The sequence below is a fragment of the Pollachius pollachius genome (genome assembly GCF_949987615.1).
Source record: "Pollachius pollachius genome assembly, chromosome: 12".
In the NCBI taxonomy this organism is placed as follows: domain Eukaryota; kingdom Metazoa; phylum Chordata; class Actinopteri; order Gadiformes; family Gadidae; genus Pollachius; species Pollachius pollachius.
The window spans coordinates 4,047,833-4,067,188 of record NC_136945.1 but is presented as its reverse complement, the minus strand read 5'-3'; the positions used below and the strand labels follow the sequence as shown (position 1 = coordinate 4,067,188).

At 42.5% G+C, this 19,356-nt stretch overlaps 1 protein-coding gene across 1 annotated transcript in view; it reads right to left on the bottom strand.

Annotated features, from left to right (window-relative positions):
• The window catches only part of pdzrn3b (PDZ domain containing RING finger 3b), a 77,852-nt gene extending 61,121 nt beyond the window's left edge, over positions 1-16,731 (bottom strand). The window contains exons 1-3 of the mRNA XM_079747224.1: positions 15,890-16,731; positions 11,764-11,850; positions 10,118-10,225 (exon numbers count right to left, since the gene is read on the bottom strand). Coding sequence (XP_079603350.1) covers positions 10,118-10,225; positions 11,764-11,850; positions 15,890-16,603 — 909 coding nt within the window. The 5' untranslated portion in view covers positions 16,604-16,731. The remainder of the gene's footprint in view (positions 1-10,117; positions 10,226-11,763; positions 11,851-15,889) is intronic.
• Between the last annotated feature and the right edge of the window lie 2,625 nt (positions 16,732-19,356).

Here is a 19,356-nt window from a genome sequence, read left to right as displayed (position 1 = left end):
CAAAGCGTGTTTCAACAGACAGAGCCTATTCACTTTGGATGGTCAAAACAACAATGTCTGTAAATAATGCAAATATCTAGTGTAAATGAAGAGTGCAGCACAACAATAACACTGCTGCTTTGGGGAAGGTGTCTAGCAGGAAGGAGAGAGCTTCGGCCTTACCCTAAAAACACAAGCTTTAGTCCACACTGTGGCTGTCATGATCCCCCTTTCCATTCAAAGGTTTTTTCCATTCAAGTTTGTCCATATAAATATGCAATATGATTGCTGACATGGTAACCCAAATGTTAGAATACAAATACAAAGACAAAATAAGAACTATTGGACCGATAGGGGTACAGTGAACTATTGTGAAACGGTGATTCTTGTTGGACATGTCTAGACTACAGGAGTCCAGCAGTGGCCTGAGGTACTCTAGGTTGAGCAATAGGAAAGGGAGGTATGAGCGTTTACACAACACACCATTAAAATACCAACCCCAAAAAACATCAGATACAGATCAGGTCTACATGTGTTGAGGGCTAGCTGAGAGCAGTCTGACATGTGTTTCTGGCTGAGAGTCAAGGAATTTCCGTGTGAAAGACAATGCTTCTTTTTTTTTTTGACAGCATATTGCTCCATTACTACTTCAGTCCAAAGTTGAAGATGGCATCATTGAAACAGCGATTTAGTGTTGCAACAACTACCCTACGCTCCTGTCAGTTCTGAATCAAAGTGGCACTTTTCATTTTTCATCTTTAAATCTTTACTTTACACTCACAATCGTGACGTAACTTGACGTTTTTCCTCCTTCCTTCTTTTCAACTTTCAACTGTGTATGGAGCCAAACTATACAGCTAGCATGTTCTCGCTGTGAAACAGCAGGTTCTTGCCTCACTTAGCATCACTGTATTACAAAGAAGACAATAGCCCATTTTATACAGAGATCCCGCAATATTGACCTAATGCCAATCCGTCAATATTCCATTTTTATTTTATTTATTTTTAATATGCCAACATTTAGAAAGAGTTGGCAATAAACATTAAGCATGAACCTTAAACCCTCTCCGCTGTCCTATTCAACTTAACACTTTATAATCATTCAGTTCTCAAGGTGCACCTTGCCTATTCACACAAACTCCCAATTTCTTTTTTTTTTTAACCAAGAGGGCATGCCCTGACAAAATAGTGCTAGATGATGGCGGATGATATGGAAAGAAAAGAGAAATCTGGTTTGTATCCGGGTCATGCACAGACAAAACTGATGGCATTGACCTTGTGCCACACAATGCGAGTAAGTGTGGAAAGGGCATGTAAAGAAAAAACTGTTGGAAGAATAAGAGTTAGAGAGGGGGATTATTTTGATTAGAATGAAACCAAAATAAATATTGCATGGGCTTTTACTTTATTATTTATTAGTCCTGCAGAATCTACCACGGCCACACGTTCTGTCTGCGTCTCTTTTCCCTACAGCAGTCTAAGCCATGGGGGAGAGAGCCATGTCATCGTGAAGACCTTGCCACTCTATGATCTTCATTATCGTACTTCCTGCTCCTCCCCCCCTCTCTCTGCATACTGTAAACCGTAGGATATGTCAAAAAAGAGGATGCAGTGGGGAACTATGCTGACAGAAAGGCTAACTGTATTAACATTCAAAGCTGGGGAGACTTTCATTTTGTTGTTTTTATGAGCATTAATCTACAATGAACCATTGTTCAACCCGGCTAAGGATTACTGTTCGCCCGTTGTTCGATCCTTTTGAGATCCAGGCAGGGATTTTTCCTTTCAAGTTTGCTTGAGAATTGCACTCAGGAGGACTCCTTTAAACCTAAAACACATATCAATCAAGTATGTGGAGAAGCCCTCGTTTGAAAACCCTGAAAAAGACGGCTGACAATGCAAATATGACAAGAGCCAGGATGGGTGTCTCTGAGTTGTTTCTCTGAGTAGCTGTTTTGGGTCGGTGTAGATTTTTCTAATCAAAGCACCTCTGTTGGCATAGTGAGGTGGGGGGGGGGGGGGGGGTGAAGAAATCTTTCCTGACACCTTGATGTTGGCCTTGGCACAGAGCTCCCTGCTCTCGGCCGGTGGTCCTCAGGGTTTCTCCGGAGCCTGCTAGTCGTTTCCCCTGTCGCCGAGCCGTTGTTCTCTATTCCCGACCTACAGGAATCCTGCACACTTCACCACTTCAACTCAAAATTGGAAGCCGAAAGAATCTTTATGGGAACTAGAAAGAAGAGAGAGATAGAAATACCTCCACCTCGTTCTCACACATGCACAGAAAATCCTCATAACGACACTGCCTCTGAAGTGTCCTACACTATGGTATCCTTTGAGCTCCCAGGATTAAGTCATGTTTGCGTTTGACAGTTGATACACTCACAAACCATTTTCCTCTTAGTCACTGCATCAGCCATTCCTCCACTCAGAGTGTGATTTACAGTTGCCTCAATCATATGGTTTGACGTGGGCATGTTGCATCAACACGCACGTCATCATGGTCTCGCCGGAAGAGAGGTGTCATCCTGTACCCTGTATTCACACTCACAACGCATGTGAGCCTTGGAATTCTCCCAATTATGCCTTTAACTAATAATTAAACCGTTGGTAGATAAAAAGGGCGCGTTCTAAGAAATCTGAGTTCTCTCTCTCTCTCTCTCTCTCTCTCTCTCTCTCTCTCTCATGTTTTGTATTTGCACAAATTTGCATCACAAGTACAGCAGAGAGTGGCCACCGGCGCCACTTGTTCTCGGTTGGTGAATGAGTAAAGTCGATGGAGCACGTCCAGGCGCACGCCGCCCCCCAGAGAGACGGAGCGCAGGCAGGAGGTGAGAGTCTGGCGCGTTGCTGGGATTTGTACATATGGACGGAAATATAATGGGGACAAAAGGAAGAAAAGGGAACCCTGACTGTCTTCTGTGTCAGACCAACTGCCCTGAAGGAAGGAACTCATCATGTGAACCGTGGGAGTGTTCATATCCTTCAGTTGAGGGTTTGATAGACATGAGCGGATTAAACACACGGTTGGGCACGAAGGTAATCCAATTCTATAACACATACATTAAAAGACATTACTGTAATCACATGAATTTAGACTGCGGCCGATATACAAACTTTTCAGATACATTTTGGTCTTTATACACGAGTGCGGCCTGCATTCAAAAGGTGGCTGAACAAAAATCTTTCTTGGCTGAACAAAAATATTTGCTTACTGGTAATCCCCCACTGGCACAAACAGGTTGAACAAGTCACCTACTAATAATACCAGGCTGCTAATTGGGTTATATACTCCTTCATCCAGAATAGTTCATTAATTCACAGGCTCTTGAATAGAGCTAGTGTTGCGATGAGTGATGAAACTTTGCACAATGTACAAATCACCTTTTTTTTTTTTACGATCAAAGCAGTGTGTCTTCATTCTATCTTAAGTGGGTCGTGTTTCCAAATAGAGCACTCACAACAGCGCCGCCATACTTCCGCGTTGTGACTTCCAACACTGCTCAACTCTTTGGAGCGCATTGCAGCCCCATCAATACAGATCATTATATAAACACAGAACAAGACCAACTAATCTTCTGACATGTGTTGTCCTTTCTGCTACGGGAGGCTTTCTGACTTTACATTGAAGCTCTGCCATAGAGTCAGACTTAGACCACGAGTGGACCTGAAAGACACACACTTACTCTACACAGCACCTATCTGATATCTCAGTTTGGCATTTTGAGGTGTTATTCCAATAAAACTTGTGTTGAAATGTCTTCGTTGCCAAAGCCCTATTTAAATTGTTTCATAGTGGCGTAGTGCCACTATTAGGCAACATTGTTTAGGGTGAAACACATAAAAAAAATACTGGCCCTGATGCGACCTCAGAAAAATTGGCCTCTCATCCACATGATAAACAGTCGCAGTATTGAGCCTTGCATGTAATCCTTTGACAATATGCTGCCAAACACACAACAATCCTTAGATATAAACAGAGAATTTCAAAGGCTTTTCCCAGATTTATTGATTTGTTATGCTTCAGCTTTTCACTGCCAAACACTTTAAATAAAGTTGAAATCAAAAAGAGGTTGTGAGGGCCTTCGGAAAAGATTCTATGTACTTTTAATATTGGGCATTTGTTACTGCAGTCTTTAAAAGGGCATTTGTACAGCTATTTTTTTCTTCAATTGTAATTCTACTGGTCTATATTCCAGTAAAAACGGTAAATCCCACCAGTGTTTTAATACAATGCAACACCAATCAACACTTAATCGATTGGACGCCACACTTAATCAATTGGGTAGGCAGTGACCACTGGCTTCCTTTTGGTTTAACGATTGATGTCACGCAATGCACATTGATTACAAAAACAATGACCTGCCACGACACTCTTAGATTGACATGATACTTGGTGAAGAGAGAGAGGAGGACACAAGAGAAACAGAGAGAGAGGAAGACAGGAAGCGAGAGAGAGAGAAAGTGAGTAAAAAGAAAGGAAACCCGGAAGAGGGCAGTGATTAATGGGGCCCGTTCAGGATACATTTCACAGGGCCACTAAGAGGAAACGACAGGCCATTACAGCACCACGAGGGCCCTGTTAATCAGCCTATTAGGGCTTAATTGAGGGTAGTTAATTAGAGGTCGGTGGGCAGTCTCTGCGTGTGGGTGGGGAGGTTAGGGTCTGATGGGGGAACCAGCTGGCAGAGCAACCTGAGCCAATTGTTAGTGATCCATTTACACAAGGCCGCTGCTTGATTGGCAGGGAAAATGAGCCTTTAATTGCACCTGTCTATTTAGGTCCCCTTAAAACCTTTTAGGGGCCGTAAATTAACCGGGGGGGGGGGGGGGGCCTCTAATGAGCACAGAGCTGGTGGAGCCACCCTATAGTCAGGAACTCTGGAGCAGAGCAAACATATTTACAGTATGCCCAGACTGCCTGGCTCCACTGACACAAAAAAGTTGTCGGCTCACCTTTGAGAATGTTGACTGTTAACTGGGTGAAAAGTACATGGTTGTATGTGTTACAGTGCGTGTGTCAGCGGGAGCATGTTTTTGGTGTGTGTGTGTGTGTGTGTGTGTGTGTGTGTGTGTGTGTGTGTGTGTGTGTGTGTGTGTGTGTGTGTGTGTGTGTGTGTGTGTGTGTGTACAAACGGCAGAGAGCTCACCTCCAATCCCATTCAGGATTTGTAACAACCCCATTGCTTTAATAAAAACTCAAATTCCTACTTTTTTCCCACTTCCCAGAAGAAGAAGAAGAAGATAAAGATTTGCTTGTCTTCTTTAGTTACAAACAACTCTCTTAAACGGGGTTGCAACAGCTTCCACTAGAAGCTGATTATACACCAAAAAACTTGAAATTGATTTAATGTCCATCTTCTACCCCAGCTGGACAGTGCCGGGGCAGGGGAATGTCTCTGCTAAGCTTGGCTCTACCCAGCCCAGGGTGGATTTGTCCTGGCTAAAACCAGCCCCTGGAGCCTTACAGAGGAAGGCTGCTGCAGCACTCAGCCTTCCTGTGTGGGGAAGCAATGAGCCCGACTAAACAAGGGGCCAAAAATCCAATAAAGTCTCCAGACAAAGGACCTGGTTCTTGCCTTTTTCCAATGCCAAACAACATGGGATCCCTCTTGGGAAATAAGTGCCATAGCAGGTCCCTCATGGCTCTTCATGGGTCACAAATAAACACAAGTGCAGAATATGATGCACTTGACCCGCTGAGGACTGTGGTAAGACGGAGTGTTGACATTGTGTTTATGCCACCAGGGCCCGAATACTGCAACTCAAGGGGCTTCTCAGAGAGGACACAGAATAATATTTTTTACATAAAACGCTGCTCCGCCCATTAATTCCATAGCACATTTCAAATGCAAACATGTCAAACTCCTCATCAAATCTAATGTTGACCATCAAATGAACCACATTGCCGTTAGAGATGATGTATAGATACATTTTTCAAACACTCTTCTTCCATCGTTCTCGTCAAAAGGAACACAAAAACACCCGCTAGTTGCCCCGACTGTCCTGTTTTGTTCCACGACTTGGATGCCTCGGCCATCATCGCATGGGAGAGCCGGAATGCCAGCCCTTTGACATCAATAAGGGACCAGGGGCTCATCGACACGTCTGCCGCAGACCTATCCCTCAGTGCTACTCACTTCTCGCTTCTGTCTGACACCTAAGCTCGGTCTTAAGCTGCATCTCTGACCTAGGGCTGGGGGGCCTAGGGGGGGGTAGATACTAAAATAACTGCCTGGAGGTATGGCGTGTTTAGTGTTGCACAGTGGGTAACCTCACAACTCTTAAATGCTAAAGCGAGCTAAGGAATTTGAGTGTCCTAAACTGATACACTGGTCCAAATGCTGACCGACAAAAATGTCACGCAGTCCTCTTGCAGTTTCGATTTAATGTATTAAATTTGAAAAAGGTTTTTGTTCAGGTCACATTTATTTCTTATTTGATACTGACGTGATAAAGTAAGTAATGGGTATGCTTCGAATATGCATGACACAATGCAAGGGGATACATTACTTATATATTAACCACTTTGAGTCAATGCATTCCACACTCATTTGTATTTGACGACAACCTGGCATGGTTTGTCAGAAACATGTTAATAGCATTCTAGGCAAGAGGGGTGTCTGGTGCAATACATTGAGTACCCCTAACCCCATTAGGGGAATTCTGAGCAACTCGTTTGGCATTTAGGAGACACTTGTGATCTGCGGTATTCCTTCACTACATTCCAACCCTTTTATATCCTAAGAACATAATCACAGAAAATATATAGATTTGTCTCTCACCTTTTTAAACAAAACCAGATAATTGTGTCGACTTTATATTTGAATCTTGCTCTGAAAATTGTACCCTGAAAATCATGCCCTGCAAATCGTGCGGAAATCCAGTGTGTGTTAAGATCCAATTTTAAGTTCAAACATTTGACGAAGCCAAAGTGTGGGGGAAGAGGGAAATTTTATCACATCATGAGGTGAATAATCCACACACGCAGCAGAGAGAATTACGGAATAAGTGCTTGATTTGTGACCCATGAGGGATGGAAAACCCAAATGTCATCTTGTCGAAACAAGAACATTTATTTTTAACTACGTATCTCGCACCCGACCACTTTTCATTTCAAACTTTAACCAAGGAACACAATCCTCTCGGAGTCGCCCTAAGGTAAACAGTGGAGAGCCGAACAAGGCTTACCCAAACAATGTTTATGTTAGCATACTGGATAACTTAAGGCATAGCATTAGCATTGCCCCCTCCAACACTGCTCTATGGGCATTCTGACAAACACTTCAAATTCAAACTGGGACACACTTTCTGGTACAACTTCCCCCCCTCCCCTTATTCTCAACAGTAGAATAAGAACGGGCATCTCTTCAGTCTGTTTAAGTAGTTGTTGTTGTTGTTGCAGCTCCCCCCCCCCACCCCAACCTGTGACCTCAGAATGTTTGCAGTGGTTTTATAAGTCAACATTTACAAGGGCTGTCAGAAGCGTCTCCCCCTCCTCCCTCGTCTTCCTATTCAGCTCATGTCAAGGCCCATGCAAACAACGCAGCCTTTACCCTGGGAGTTCAGGCAGAGACATTTAAAGACCACGCAAACGCTTCGACAAGTGATACAAGGGAAACGGCCAACAATTTGAAATTGCATGAAGTAAAAAAAGGTTGGTTTCCACGGAAAGAGATAAATATTACTCATTGCTACATTGTCGTGGTGGTGTGCGGTTGATGTTGAAGGATGGCAACAATCACGCTGTTGTCAATATTTTGACGAGATGAGCTGAAACGACTGCCAGATCTTAAGGCCACACCCGGACTACTTTCCTCTTCAACAGGTCTTTCCTTAAAAGGCTTATTTATATTCCTACTCTGTTTTGGAAGAAAATGGATGTTGCCAGCCTTGATTCAAGGGCAAAAAATATATAGTAATTTCGCTCCGATCCTGGTAGCAAATACCAGGACCTGGAGCGCTGAGCTCTGCCGCCTGTGGAGGGGCAGGCGAAAAGCAAACAGAGTTCTGGTGGTTTTTATGAGAGAAATGTCTATGGCTGAACAAGGAGGCATTCATGCACTGAATCATAGCAGCCGGTAGCACAGTTAGTGCGCAGCCATCTGCCATCGCCACCGACCCCCGCCCTCCCCCTACCGAGAGGCTGTTATTGAGGGACAAGCCGTGGATCATCGTGTACATGTTACCTCCATATCAGCTTAATGGAGATTTCACCCCTTGACTTGAACGGAAGAAGACGAAGTCTGTGCCATGTTCCACAATGATTCTGTTTGCAGATGCCCTCGCCCCCCAGTGTGAACTAGATATTTCCTGTCCGGCGTGAACATTGAATGGCGTAAGTGTAGAACAGCTGCACAGCCCTTGTAACACAGTGCTTTGCTTTACATTTGGGGTTTCAATGGTTTTGGTGCAGCACTCACATTTCTGATTGTGCGCCATGATTGGCCTCAGCCTCAGTTTAGAGAAAAGTGTCTGCCAAATGAAATAAATGTAAATGTGTTGGAGCATTGTGGGAATGTGTCTATACCCCGCTTGCATAACTGCAGGGGATAAAGATATATGTTGATTATTTGGGTGGGGAATAAATGCAAGATATTCTAAATTCAGTGGATGTATGCACAGAGAAAAAAAGGCGAGAAATAAAGTAGTTGTTTTATCTTTAAAAAAAAAAGCATCTACGTGACCTGCAAAATTGTTCCTTTTTAATAACCTTGAGAAAATATATATCTAACAGAAACATGTTTATTTTGACTACCACCTAAAAGAAAATGCATGGGAGTCTGATGTGAAACTCTTAAGATGTTTGAGAATAAACCAGACTTTAGTGGACCTAGGATTTGGGGTCTGGTTTCCCACATGGACTTCTAAGTAGGGCAAAATGACAAGTTGTTGAGTTATCAACCCACAGGGCCTTAGAAAAGCACTTCACGTTTGGATCCGCCTGCGGCTGCTGGGTTTCAACTTCTTCCTTCGTATTTCTCTGCAGTAATTAGCCAAGCTAATGGACATGATCACCCATCATCAAGGTGGTTAAAGCCACAGTTCCACACAACAATGGCACAGCTCTTCCCATAACCACACATTTCTTATTGTGGTTTGAAAACCATGATATTAAAACTTTAACTTTACCAAGCCAACAGAAAAAGACTCTGAAGACTCTGATTCAATATCTGGTTTCCTATTCAGTAGAAGAAATTGAACAAATAATATCCAAGGGCCATGACGCCTCTTTGCTTTAGAATTTCAATGTGGGGGTGATTTATTGGGGGGCTTTTTTTCCATTTTTTTTGTTTCTTGTGTCGTAATCCCCTTATCTTCAGAAGAAAAGGTCACTTTATAGGGCCCTGCGGTACGTCCTCCAGCACTTGATGTCCTCCTTATGCCTGTGTTAACTTCTCTTTTGCCGGATTCGGTGACATCGCTCCAACAATGGCTCAATAACAGCTTGACGTCAACAATGTAAGAATAAGAAAAAACATCAACCCTAGGCACATTCTCTGTTCTTTGAGTTGAAAAAGAGCAAATGGCTCTATCAGCAACAATCCGACACAACTTGTCTTCTCAAGTAACCAAAGTGCACCAACCATCTAGCCAATGGACTGGTGAAATCCTAACTGTCTGATTCTGATGTCTCTTTTTCTCTCCCCCTCCTGGGGAGAGAAAGAGAGCTACCTGTTTTATTTTTTGTGCTTCAAACGACTGGTCTTTGTAAAGACTGGATTTAGTATCCAACCGAAAAAAACAAAATAACCTAAGTTGCCAAAAGATTTTGATTTTCTGAATATAAGCATCATTTAGTTAAAGAGACTCCTGTTTTCCATTATACTACTGCAAAAGTGTATACTGAGTGTTGGCTTAATACTGCATATTCATAATTTTGTCATACACAGCATCAACTTCGAAATTAAGATATTTCAGTGGTAACTTTTTTGCTGAATGTGGCAGCTGTTCCTGATCCACAGAGCTTGAGAACAAACTGAGAGCCTCCTAGAGAAACACAAAACACACAGGCATCCTTGCTTGCCTCGGGTTTCGCTAATGCTAACCAGAGTCTAACTACTACTAGAGAAACATTTTGGTAGGATTTGAACCCCCTTTTTCCTCTTGAAACCTTACGGCGGCTGACAAACTGACCTACCTCTAATATTCTGTCGTGGATTTGTAGGCCTCCGTCCTTATCTGATGGACCCTGTTCGATGACCTTGGACACAAAAATGCCTTCGTTTGAGATGCCATCACTTTCGTCCTGGGGAGGGAAGATTTGGTTAGAGCGGTGCAGTAGTCTTGTTGGGCTGTTTTTTTCACACACTAAAACAATAGCCCATGCATCTGAGGCACTTACGCAACAAACACGCAAACACATTGCAACCCTTACTCATGACTTTATGGCTGCAAGTCAAACTTATTTTCATATAAATGTATTTGTAAGTTATTTTTTGGGATGTATTAATAAAGCACATCCAAATAAATGCACTCTTATATGTATCAAAAGTGTAATCATAATCAATCAACTAATTGGGGGACGATTCCAGCACCACCGGCAGGTTGTAGACGCTGTGGGTAAAACCGAAAACCTTTTGGTTGGGAGTGGAACACCACTACAGTATCCCAATCTTTTTCCTGATTGACAGTGTTCCTCCACCATTAGCAGCACACGTTTCTTTCCCAGATACTGTGACAAGAGGTGTGTGTGTGTGTAGGTGGGGGGATGTTGGACATGTTGGCATGCCCTCGTGGCCAGGAGGGGTGGTGACCCCGGCCCTGCGGCTAGGCTAAATGTTGACCAGACACACCGGGAAGGATTTTTTAGCTGGTCCACGGCCGTGACCCTACAGTGGCAGAGCTAAGGTTAGCTTAACCAAATCTGCTACCAGCCAAACAGCCCATAGCCGTAGAAAAAAAGCACATGAAACCAGCACTACACTCCCTGCCGAGACTGTGTGACACCACTTACTTTTAATGGAGAACAACGTTGGGAAAACTGCTACTAATTAAGCACACTCTGCCTCCCTTTTCTTCCTCGACCAGTGTTAACATCCTGATTTGTGGGTTCCTAAATTCCTAAGACCACAATTTACCAGACATTGATTCTTGAATGTATTCTTGTTATTTTACTTGAATTATTTGAAAAGTTCTTCCCTTCCTTCCCTATAACTGGGTTAAACCATCCCTTTATTTAACCACGATAAAATGTTTTAATGCGTTGAACAATTCAGCTAGCAAAATTACTTCAAGTACTAGCAACAAACATTCATGATGTGTGAGTGTATCATGTGTCTGCTGTAGAATTTGTCAACTTTTGTGAGAATTTGGTTTCTGTTGGGTGCTGAACACCCAACAGAAACCAACCTCTTGTTTGTTGCAGCAATAATGAGCATTTATTATGTTGTGTGAAATGTATAGAAATGCTGTTATAAGACACTCGATCCGAGATGAAAGACCCTGTTCCCTTCAATCACAACATAAACCCAGACAATTAGAGACAAAACAACTGTGGTCCAAGCCATAATTCCAGATCTCAATCTCATAAAAGTAATTATAGTTGTTTCATGTGCGGTGCCAAGACCAGCAAGCCAGAATACCAACACAATAAACCCTGATAGATGCTGGCTATCTCTCCACATAGCCTGTACATGGAGCCGCTCTCTGAGCCACATTAGTAAAGGGAGAAAGTTTGCGGTACGTGAGGTATGCGCTATTCATTCCAGGCTTGCCATTCGACACTTGGCCGCTCATCCGCGAGACGTGGCTTCCAGGAGAGATTCACTGGCTTTCAAAACTCACCCCACTGGGTCTTCCTCCTACGATGTTGAAACCCAAAGATCCGCCCTCCCGGTGAAGCACTACAGTCAAGCTATCCGTTTCACCTTCCTGTGGACGGACAGAGAGAAATGGGAACAAGGGCCTTTATTGGAGAGATGCACAAGACACTGTGGACAAAGTGTTTGTTTTGTTTACTTGGTAGATGATCAACTGGAATGGAAAATATAAACAGGAGGAAATGAAGGTCCAGGTGTGCTTAAAAACAGTACAACTACAATAATAAAAAAAAACATCTTAAGATTTATGTTTTTTCATCGGATGGGACTTGTGGGACATCTCGGACATAACAAAAATATTACTGTCTGGGATTGATGAAGTGCTTGTTCTCTTATTAAAAAATATATCAAACGTTACAGGAAAGTCTTCTTCACAAAGAAAGCAGCAGGATTAAGGTGTACCACATTTTAGTGAAAGATTGGGGTGATGCTGGGCAAACTGATTTCTGTCTGGCTGATTCCAACCATCGAACTGTAGACAATCACTGTGACCGGCTAAGTCCATGACAGCGAGAAGGAACCAGTAGGTGACTGATACAAAGAAAGGGATAATAAGACCCAAGATAGACCTTATAAGATAATAAAACTAACCCTAACCCTTCCCCTCTCACGACCCATTGGCCATTACACATAAACACGGCCACTGCTCCACTGGCGAGATGTGACTGAAGTCAAACTAGCGCACTCAGCTTTTACTGAGGGGACTTTGGAGGCAGGTAATTTTGGGGAACATAATTTAAGATGCCATTTCGGTATGCCGGGTACGTACGGTAGAAGCTAAATATAAACCAGATATTATTGGCTTATACAGTGCACTTCAGAGTGCCATACGGGCCGGGTAGCAGCACGAGCTGTTCTCTGTCAAGACACCGTAACACCGGCAGCACATGTTCCCACATGACAGCAAGCAGAGCATGAAATTGCGGCGCGATGGCATTTCCATTGATCATAGGTTCTACGTACGAAAAGTGACAAGGGCCTGAAAGTGACTAGGATGACTGCTATTATGTGACGCAAAGTACTAGTTACGGCATTCAACAAACGGATGACTTAGTCTAAAACGGTATTTCTTTGGAGCGTTTGAAGAGATGAAAACAAAAAACGGCGCCTTGTAATGCATGCTCTAACAGGCAAAACAAATTAGTGTGGTTTATAAGGGTCCCCAATGCGCTCTCTGCCTATACGATTAAGCGAGTGCAGGGTAATAAATGAGCATTTTTGGTACATCTGTGAACACTCTCCACAACTCTCTCTCCCCCCCACACACACACACACCCTTATCCCTTCCCCGTGCAAATGAACTGAACATCATCAGGGGGGGGGGGGGGATGTTGGAACAGTGTGGGTAAAGACACAAGGTTTGTTATGGTCATGTTGTGGTTACAGAGGGAAATGTTTAATTGCTGCCAAGACTCCACAGAGAGAGAGAGAGAGAGAGAGAGAGAGAGAGAGAGAGAGAGAGAGAGAGAGAGAGAGAGAGAGAGAGAGAGAGAGACAGAAGAAAACAAAACAAAGAGAGGCGACAGGTATACCAACCTGTAGGCTAAGGCAACAGACAGAGACAGAGACAGAGACAGAGACAGAGACAGAGAGATGAGCAGGGCAGCCGGCCGGACGATGGAAAGACTGTGACGAGACAACCTCGCTTCACCCACAGTCACACTTTCCGACTCTTGCAGCCATTATATTGCTTCCCTGTGTTTGGCTTTTAAAACACTGTGACTAATTATAGCGTCCCGAAGATGAATGACTGGAAACATTTTGGGCTGTTTTTTGCTTTGCAAACTCAGAAACCTACATGGAGACTAGTCAATTCAATGTTTTATATAAACTGAGGTTAAAAATAAAATACATGTATAGATAATAGGATGTGAAGAGATAGAAATACTCAACTCGGTACAAATATATAATCTCAATGCTTGATTAACAATGTTTCCGTTTTAATGTTGACATATATTAAATATCTCCTTGGAATGGGTCATGATGTGGGTCATAATGTGTCGTTTCCACATTAAGGCATGGTGAACGATTACAATATGCCTGCCCCTTAATTTGTTCATTTAATGTGGCCTTTTGTAATGATAGCTGACATTGAAAATTGGCAAGTAGTTTATCTATTTTTTTACTACTGTTATGATAGAAGCCACATGAACACATAAATCCCTTCCCATCATACTGCAAGCCCACATGCAAGAGATAAATTAGGGTTTTGTGGCAAGACTGAGCGTTTAAATTCTCTCGATGTGTTGGGAAAGAAAATGGATTGAAAAGCAGCCATGATTATCGTAATCAGATTAAGACCACAATTTGTAAAAAAAAAAAATGTCAGCATGAAGAAGATCCTTTTCTCATGTCTCATGATTTAAAATAAGTCAGCATCCAGAACCTTCCATCTCAGCTGTCAGTTGGTTCTAAATAAAAATACATTGGTAGAATTAATCTCTTTGTTTAGCAGAATTTACCTAAACCAAAGAAACATGAGTCACTTCTTCTTTTTCCCTGATGTTCCTGCTCTTACCCCCTGCTCTGATCTGAAATGAAAACCATGTTCTGTTTGTTTTAGCGGAGCAGGGAATTTTCATGAAGAACCCGTTACTTACTTCCACTACCACCATTCTCGTGTTGCCCTGTCTCCTTTGGATTCACTCTGGCCACTACAGGAGCTCAACCATTAAAAACAGGACGACTACAGAGCTCATATTGAAAATAAAACAGAAATACTTCAACTGTAATTGGACACGAATGTGTCAAGGTCTCTGTTTTCGTCATTAAACTGCTTGTGCGCGCGCGCGTGCGTGCGTGCGTGCGTGCGTGCGTGCGTGCGTGTGTGTGTGTGTGTGTGTGTGTGTGTGCGTGCGTGCGTGCGTGCGTGCGTGCGTGCGTGCGTGGAATAGGAACCCATAGGAAGCCACGAAGGACAATTGTTAAATCACTAGGTAGGGATCAGCTGTAAAAGCATGAAGTGAGGCGGAGAGTTTAAAGAGGGAAGAGGCAGTCTGGATGTCGCCTGGCTCCAACAGTTAATTCCACTTGTGTCATTCTGTGTACTCTGTGTCACATGTGCACACCGGTTTTCCCCAGAGTGGTCCGCAGCTTGACTGCATTCAAAGAAAACACACCATCTTCCTTCCTTTTCCTTGTTCATGGTTCACCAACCCATCCTTTTATTTACTTTAGACTGTGGATTACTTTGTTGCCAGAGTCTATTTAACATTGCAAGTCATGTTTTATCTCTCATTCTACATTCACTGCAACTGCATTGAAGATATAATGCAACAGATAAAGGCAAGGGTTTAATCTGTATTATTGTTATTATCATCATCTAGAAAGGTAAATGTATAATGATACTTGATTAAAAAAAAAATACATGAAGCTCCAAAACCTTAAAAAAAGGCTAGGTTATGTTTTCAGAGGGTGTGGGTGTGTATGTTTGCATATCTTGATAGGCAAACCGCATCATAACTGCGTAGCTCCTAAGGTCAAACTTTTAGATCAAAACCTGATCTAAAAGTTTCAGCATATTTTATGTAGAATCGAATAGTAATGGAGTCATGCATTTAAATTAGCAAAACATAATTCAAAATTTATACGTGAAGATATCAGTTGATACGAAACGTAGCCATACTGGGAAAGTGAAATCATCTCAAAATGAAGGACAAAATGATGGATCTCACTAATTAACAAAGCTATTAAATTGGGAACTGTACCCTGGTGTGTACAGAAATGCAGTAAATATGTGCCCCTCCCCCCCGACTGCCAGCTGGCCATGAGCGCAGCTGACGTCCGTGTCACAGCAAAGAGGAAACTAACTTTTGGCCCCTCCAAAAGTTCCTCTGCAGAATTTTTTGAGCGCTTTTAAACTTAACTGCAGGATCCGTTTGAAGAAAATATATTTTTTCACACATGTGATGAAGGATTGCATAAAGTAATACATAAACAAAATAACACGTGGAACCGATATAAACTGACGCTTACAACATTAAAAACAAATTAAAACATTTAGTCAGCTCAAGGTAAACAAATGGCAGCAGAAATGTGGGGGGGCGGGGGTTGTTTTCCCCCAGTCGCTTGTTGCAACTCTGGCCGCTTACCTTGAATGGGAAAGCAAGGCTCCTGGTGAGCGCCTCAATCCTCGTACTGTACTCGGTAAATTTCTTCTGATATTTCAACGCTGTCATCTGCAGCTCTGTGTGAACCGCGGAAAGTTGAGCGAGCAGAGACTTCTCTCTAGTGTTGGACTTTAACGATTGCTTTTTCAACTCTTTATCCAGGCTGATGACTTTCCCGTGAAGCGCACTGTTGAACGCTTTCAGGGCTCGCAAACAACAATGGTTGTTAAGTGTCTGCTCTTTATGAGAGAGCATTAATCCACATCCATTCTCGCATATCCCCACCGGTCTGTGATCACACGCCTCACGCATATGGGCATCCATGTCCCTCAGGATGAGGAACTCGTTGCATCCTTTATTCCTGCATTTGGCCGGCGAGTAATCGCACATCTCGGTGTGCTCAGCCAGATGTTGCAGCTTCACAACTTTTTCGCAGCCCCTTGCATGGTTGTCACACTTTATGTCCAGCTTCAGAATCAAGTTCTTCAGTGGCAATACGTGGTTGAGCTCTTTAGTGGAGATTCTCTGACACTTCACGGGGCAGCTGCTCTGCTGGACGACCCAGGGAAGCACGCAGCCGGCGCAGAAGACGTGACCGCACGGAGTGGTGAGCGGGTCTTCCAGAACTTTGTTGCACAGGTTGCATTTGAAATCCGGGTCCACCGCCCCTTTAAACCGGTCCAACTCAAATCCCATTTTCTTTCTTCCCAAAACAATCCAACGGTAGGTGTTTCCCACAAACAGCGGTAGGACCTGGAGTACTTTTAACTTTTCATTGGTGAAGCGCGTACGTACTAGTGACTGCAAGATCTGTGCTCACTCACTGTAGTGTCTAAAGCCTAACTAATTGACCAGCAGCAGACTTCCTAGAGGAGAGCTGGGGGGTTGGGGGCAGTGGAAGAATTCTCTACCGTAAGTACTGGATCAGCTGCGCCCTCTGGATGACGTTGAACCGTGGGTTTTGACTTCTGCCGCAGCCAATTCTCATAGGATATGGGTTGTTGTTTTTACCAGGCGTATAAGGCTACAATAAATGAAATACATGATATCTCGAGCCAAACCAATAGATAAATCCTGAAGGTGAATGCGCAATGGGGAATTTTAAACAAGTAGCCCACAACGAATTAACTTGGCCAGGCTTAAAGTCAAATATATTTCTCAAATAGTGATGCATTTGACTATTTACGTTTGATATCATCCAATGTCATTCGTTCGTTCAATCATTATAACTTGTATTCAAGCCTCGAAGATCATTTAGGTTTCTCTCATTTGCAATGGCTTCGAGATACAGAGACACGCGGAGTGAAACAGTGGAAATATTCGCACAAAAGGTGAAGAGATATTTAGACGCTCCAATGTGGATTATCAGAGATTAAAAGTTAAGATAAAATGTGAAGTGATAGAGCTGTTTGTTTAGAGCATCTGTTAAGAAAACCAATGTAATTTAATATAATTCTCAGAACGTCATTATAAAATCCATTTTTGTTTTATATTTAATTCCTAAATCAAACATAGTTAGTCAGTTGATAAGCAGCAGTTATTCAGTGAAGGCTTTCATACAAACAGCGACTCTTTGGAATGTGCGACCATAATGCTCTTTAATGCACTCTGTCTGGAATGCTCCTGGTCCTCTTATTTCACAATGTTTCCCCCCTGTAACGTTGGATGATGAGTTGGCATCATAGGAGAGTTAAGACAACGGCCACATAATAATAAGTGCTAACGTTGTCACCGATGGAAAGGAGACAGTAAGTAAATATACGCCAAAACAAACCATGCAGGTCATACAGGGATGGCAAACAACCGCAGAGGGCCACTGTAAATTATAACAACAGGACCTTGCAAGACAGTAAGGTCAAAGAAGAAAGGGAAAGAAGAACAAAGTTTGTTTGTTATCCAGGACAAATAGTTCTGAAGCTGGGATCTTAAGTGCTTCTGTACGATTTCGCTGCAATCGGATCAAAATTATAATGTGTCTTTTTGATAATTTGATCTTGGTAAATGATAAAATGGTCGTTTTGGAATCCAATGCTAAAAGTGCTTTACTATATTAATAGTACTGCAAATGATGTAATAAAAAAGGTTGAATTATTAGTTCAGTATTTATATAGTATTTATTATTTTATTTATATTTTTTTAAAAGGGAACATTTATACTACCGTCATTGAAGTGACAGAAAGGACGTCTAATGGCTGAATTCTACTTCCATAAAAGTTTTTACAACGTTTATTCATGACTAAAGCTAACATTAGTTTATTATTGTTATTGTCTCAACCTACGGAGCTCGAACTCCAGTCCTCTGAAAGCGCAAGCTCCAACAGGCTGCCGTTCACGTACCGGCCAAAGGGGCCGGTAATGAGAAGGGATTTCTTATTCTTACACATAGTGCCTATAACTATCACACAATTGTGAAATTCAGAGCATTCACACTGCAGACCATTCATGCTTTCATGTAGCCTTTGATGCAATCATTTTGTTTGTTATGCTAACCCTATATATTATTCTTGACAGATATCTTGCTTCAGTTCGTCATTCAAATCTTCTTATATGGCATTTATATTCTCTGCTTTAGTTTCTCAATAAAGAGAGAAAGTTTCACAGAACTGTGTTACATATACATTTAAGGCCTTAAGATATGCTTTTAGCCAAAGCGACTTACTATGAGTACATTTGTAAGTCAGTAAAAGTACTGTGTGCAGCAGAGTGCAACGCAAGTTCACTAGCTGTGGTGAGGGGTGTCATATTTTCTTATTGTACAGAAATACATGATGTGCAGACAGAGTGTAGATTGCTGAGTGTTTATTTCTGAAAAGCTTGAATGTTCCATCCGCCTATCAAACTTTTTTTTTTTTGTTTGTAACGGCACATGTTTTTTCAATTGTATCACAATGACTCAGTCTCAAGATCTCACCAGGCAAAAACAACTACAAAGAAACCCAAGCCCCAGCTCTCTCTCTCCCACTCTGATTTCCCAGGCTAGATGTCTCATAGCAGGAGTCGTAATAGGAATAAACTGCACCATTAGACAAGGTGCCAAAGGTAGGCTTATTTATTAGACAGCTTAGAGAATTGATTCGTTTTTAATTTCATGAAAATATGTACATACTCCAGTGTCTCAATACGAAACACTCTCTATACCTTCCTTTAGTGTCAAGCAAGAGACGGGATCAAAGTTCCAGTGTGACTGTGTGTGTGATGTGGGCCCTCTATGGCGGGGCCCTCTGTAATGCGTTGGACCGGGGCCATTTGGTAATCATCACCACGCTTCTTTAGCTTTTTCAAAGACACCAGGGCCATGTGGGGATCTGCAAAGATGAATTATAGCTTTTTCTTGACACCCTTTCATGTCCCATTGAAACATGATGTACGTACAAAAATAAATACATTATATCCCTCCCCCTGCCTCTCTTCCTGCCGTCACTGTGGCATTAGTGCCTTCAAATGTGCCA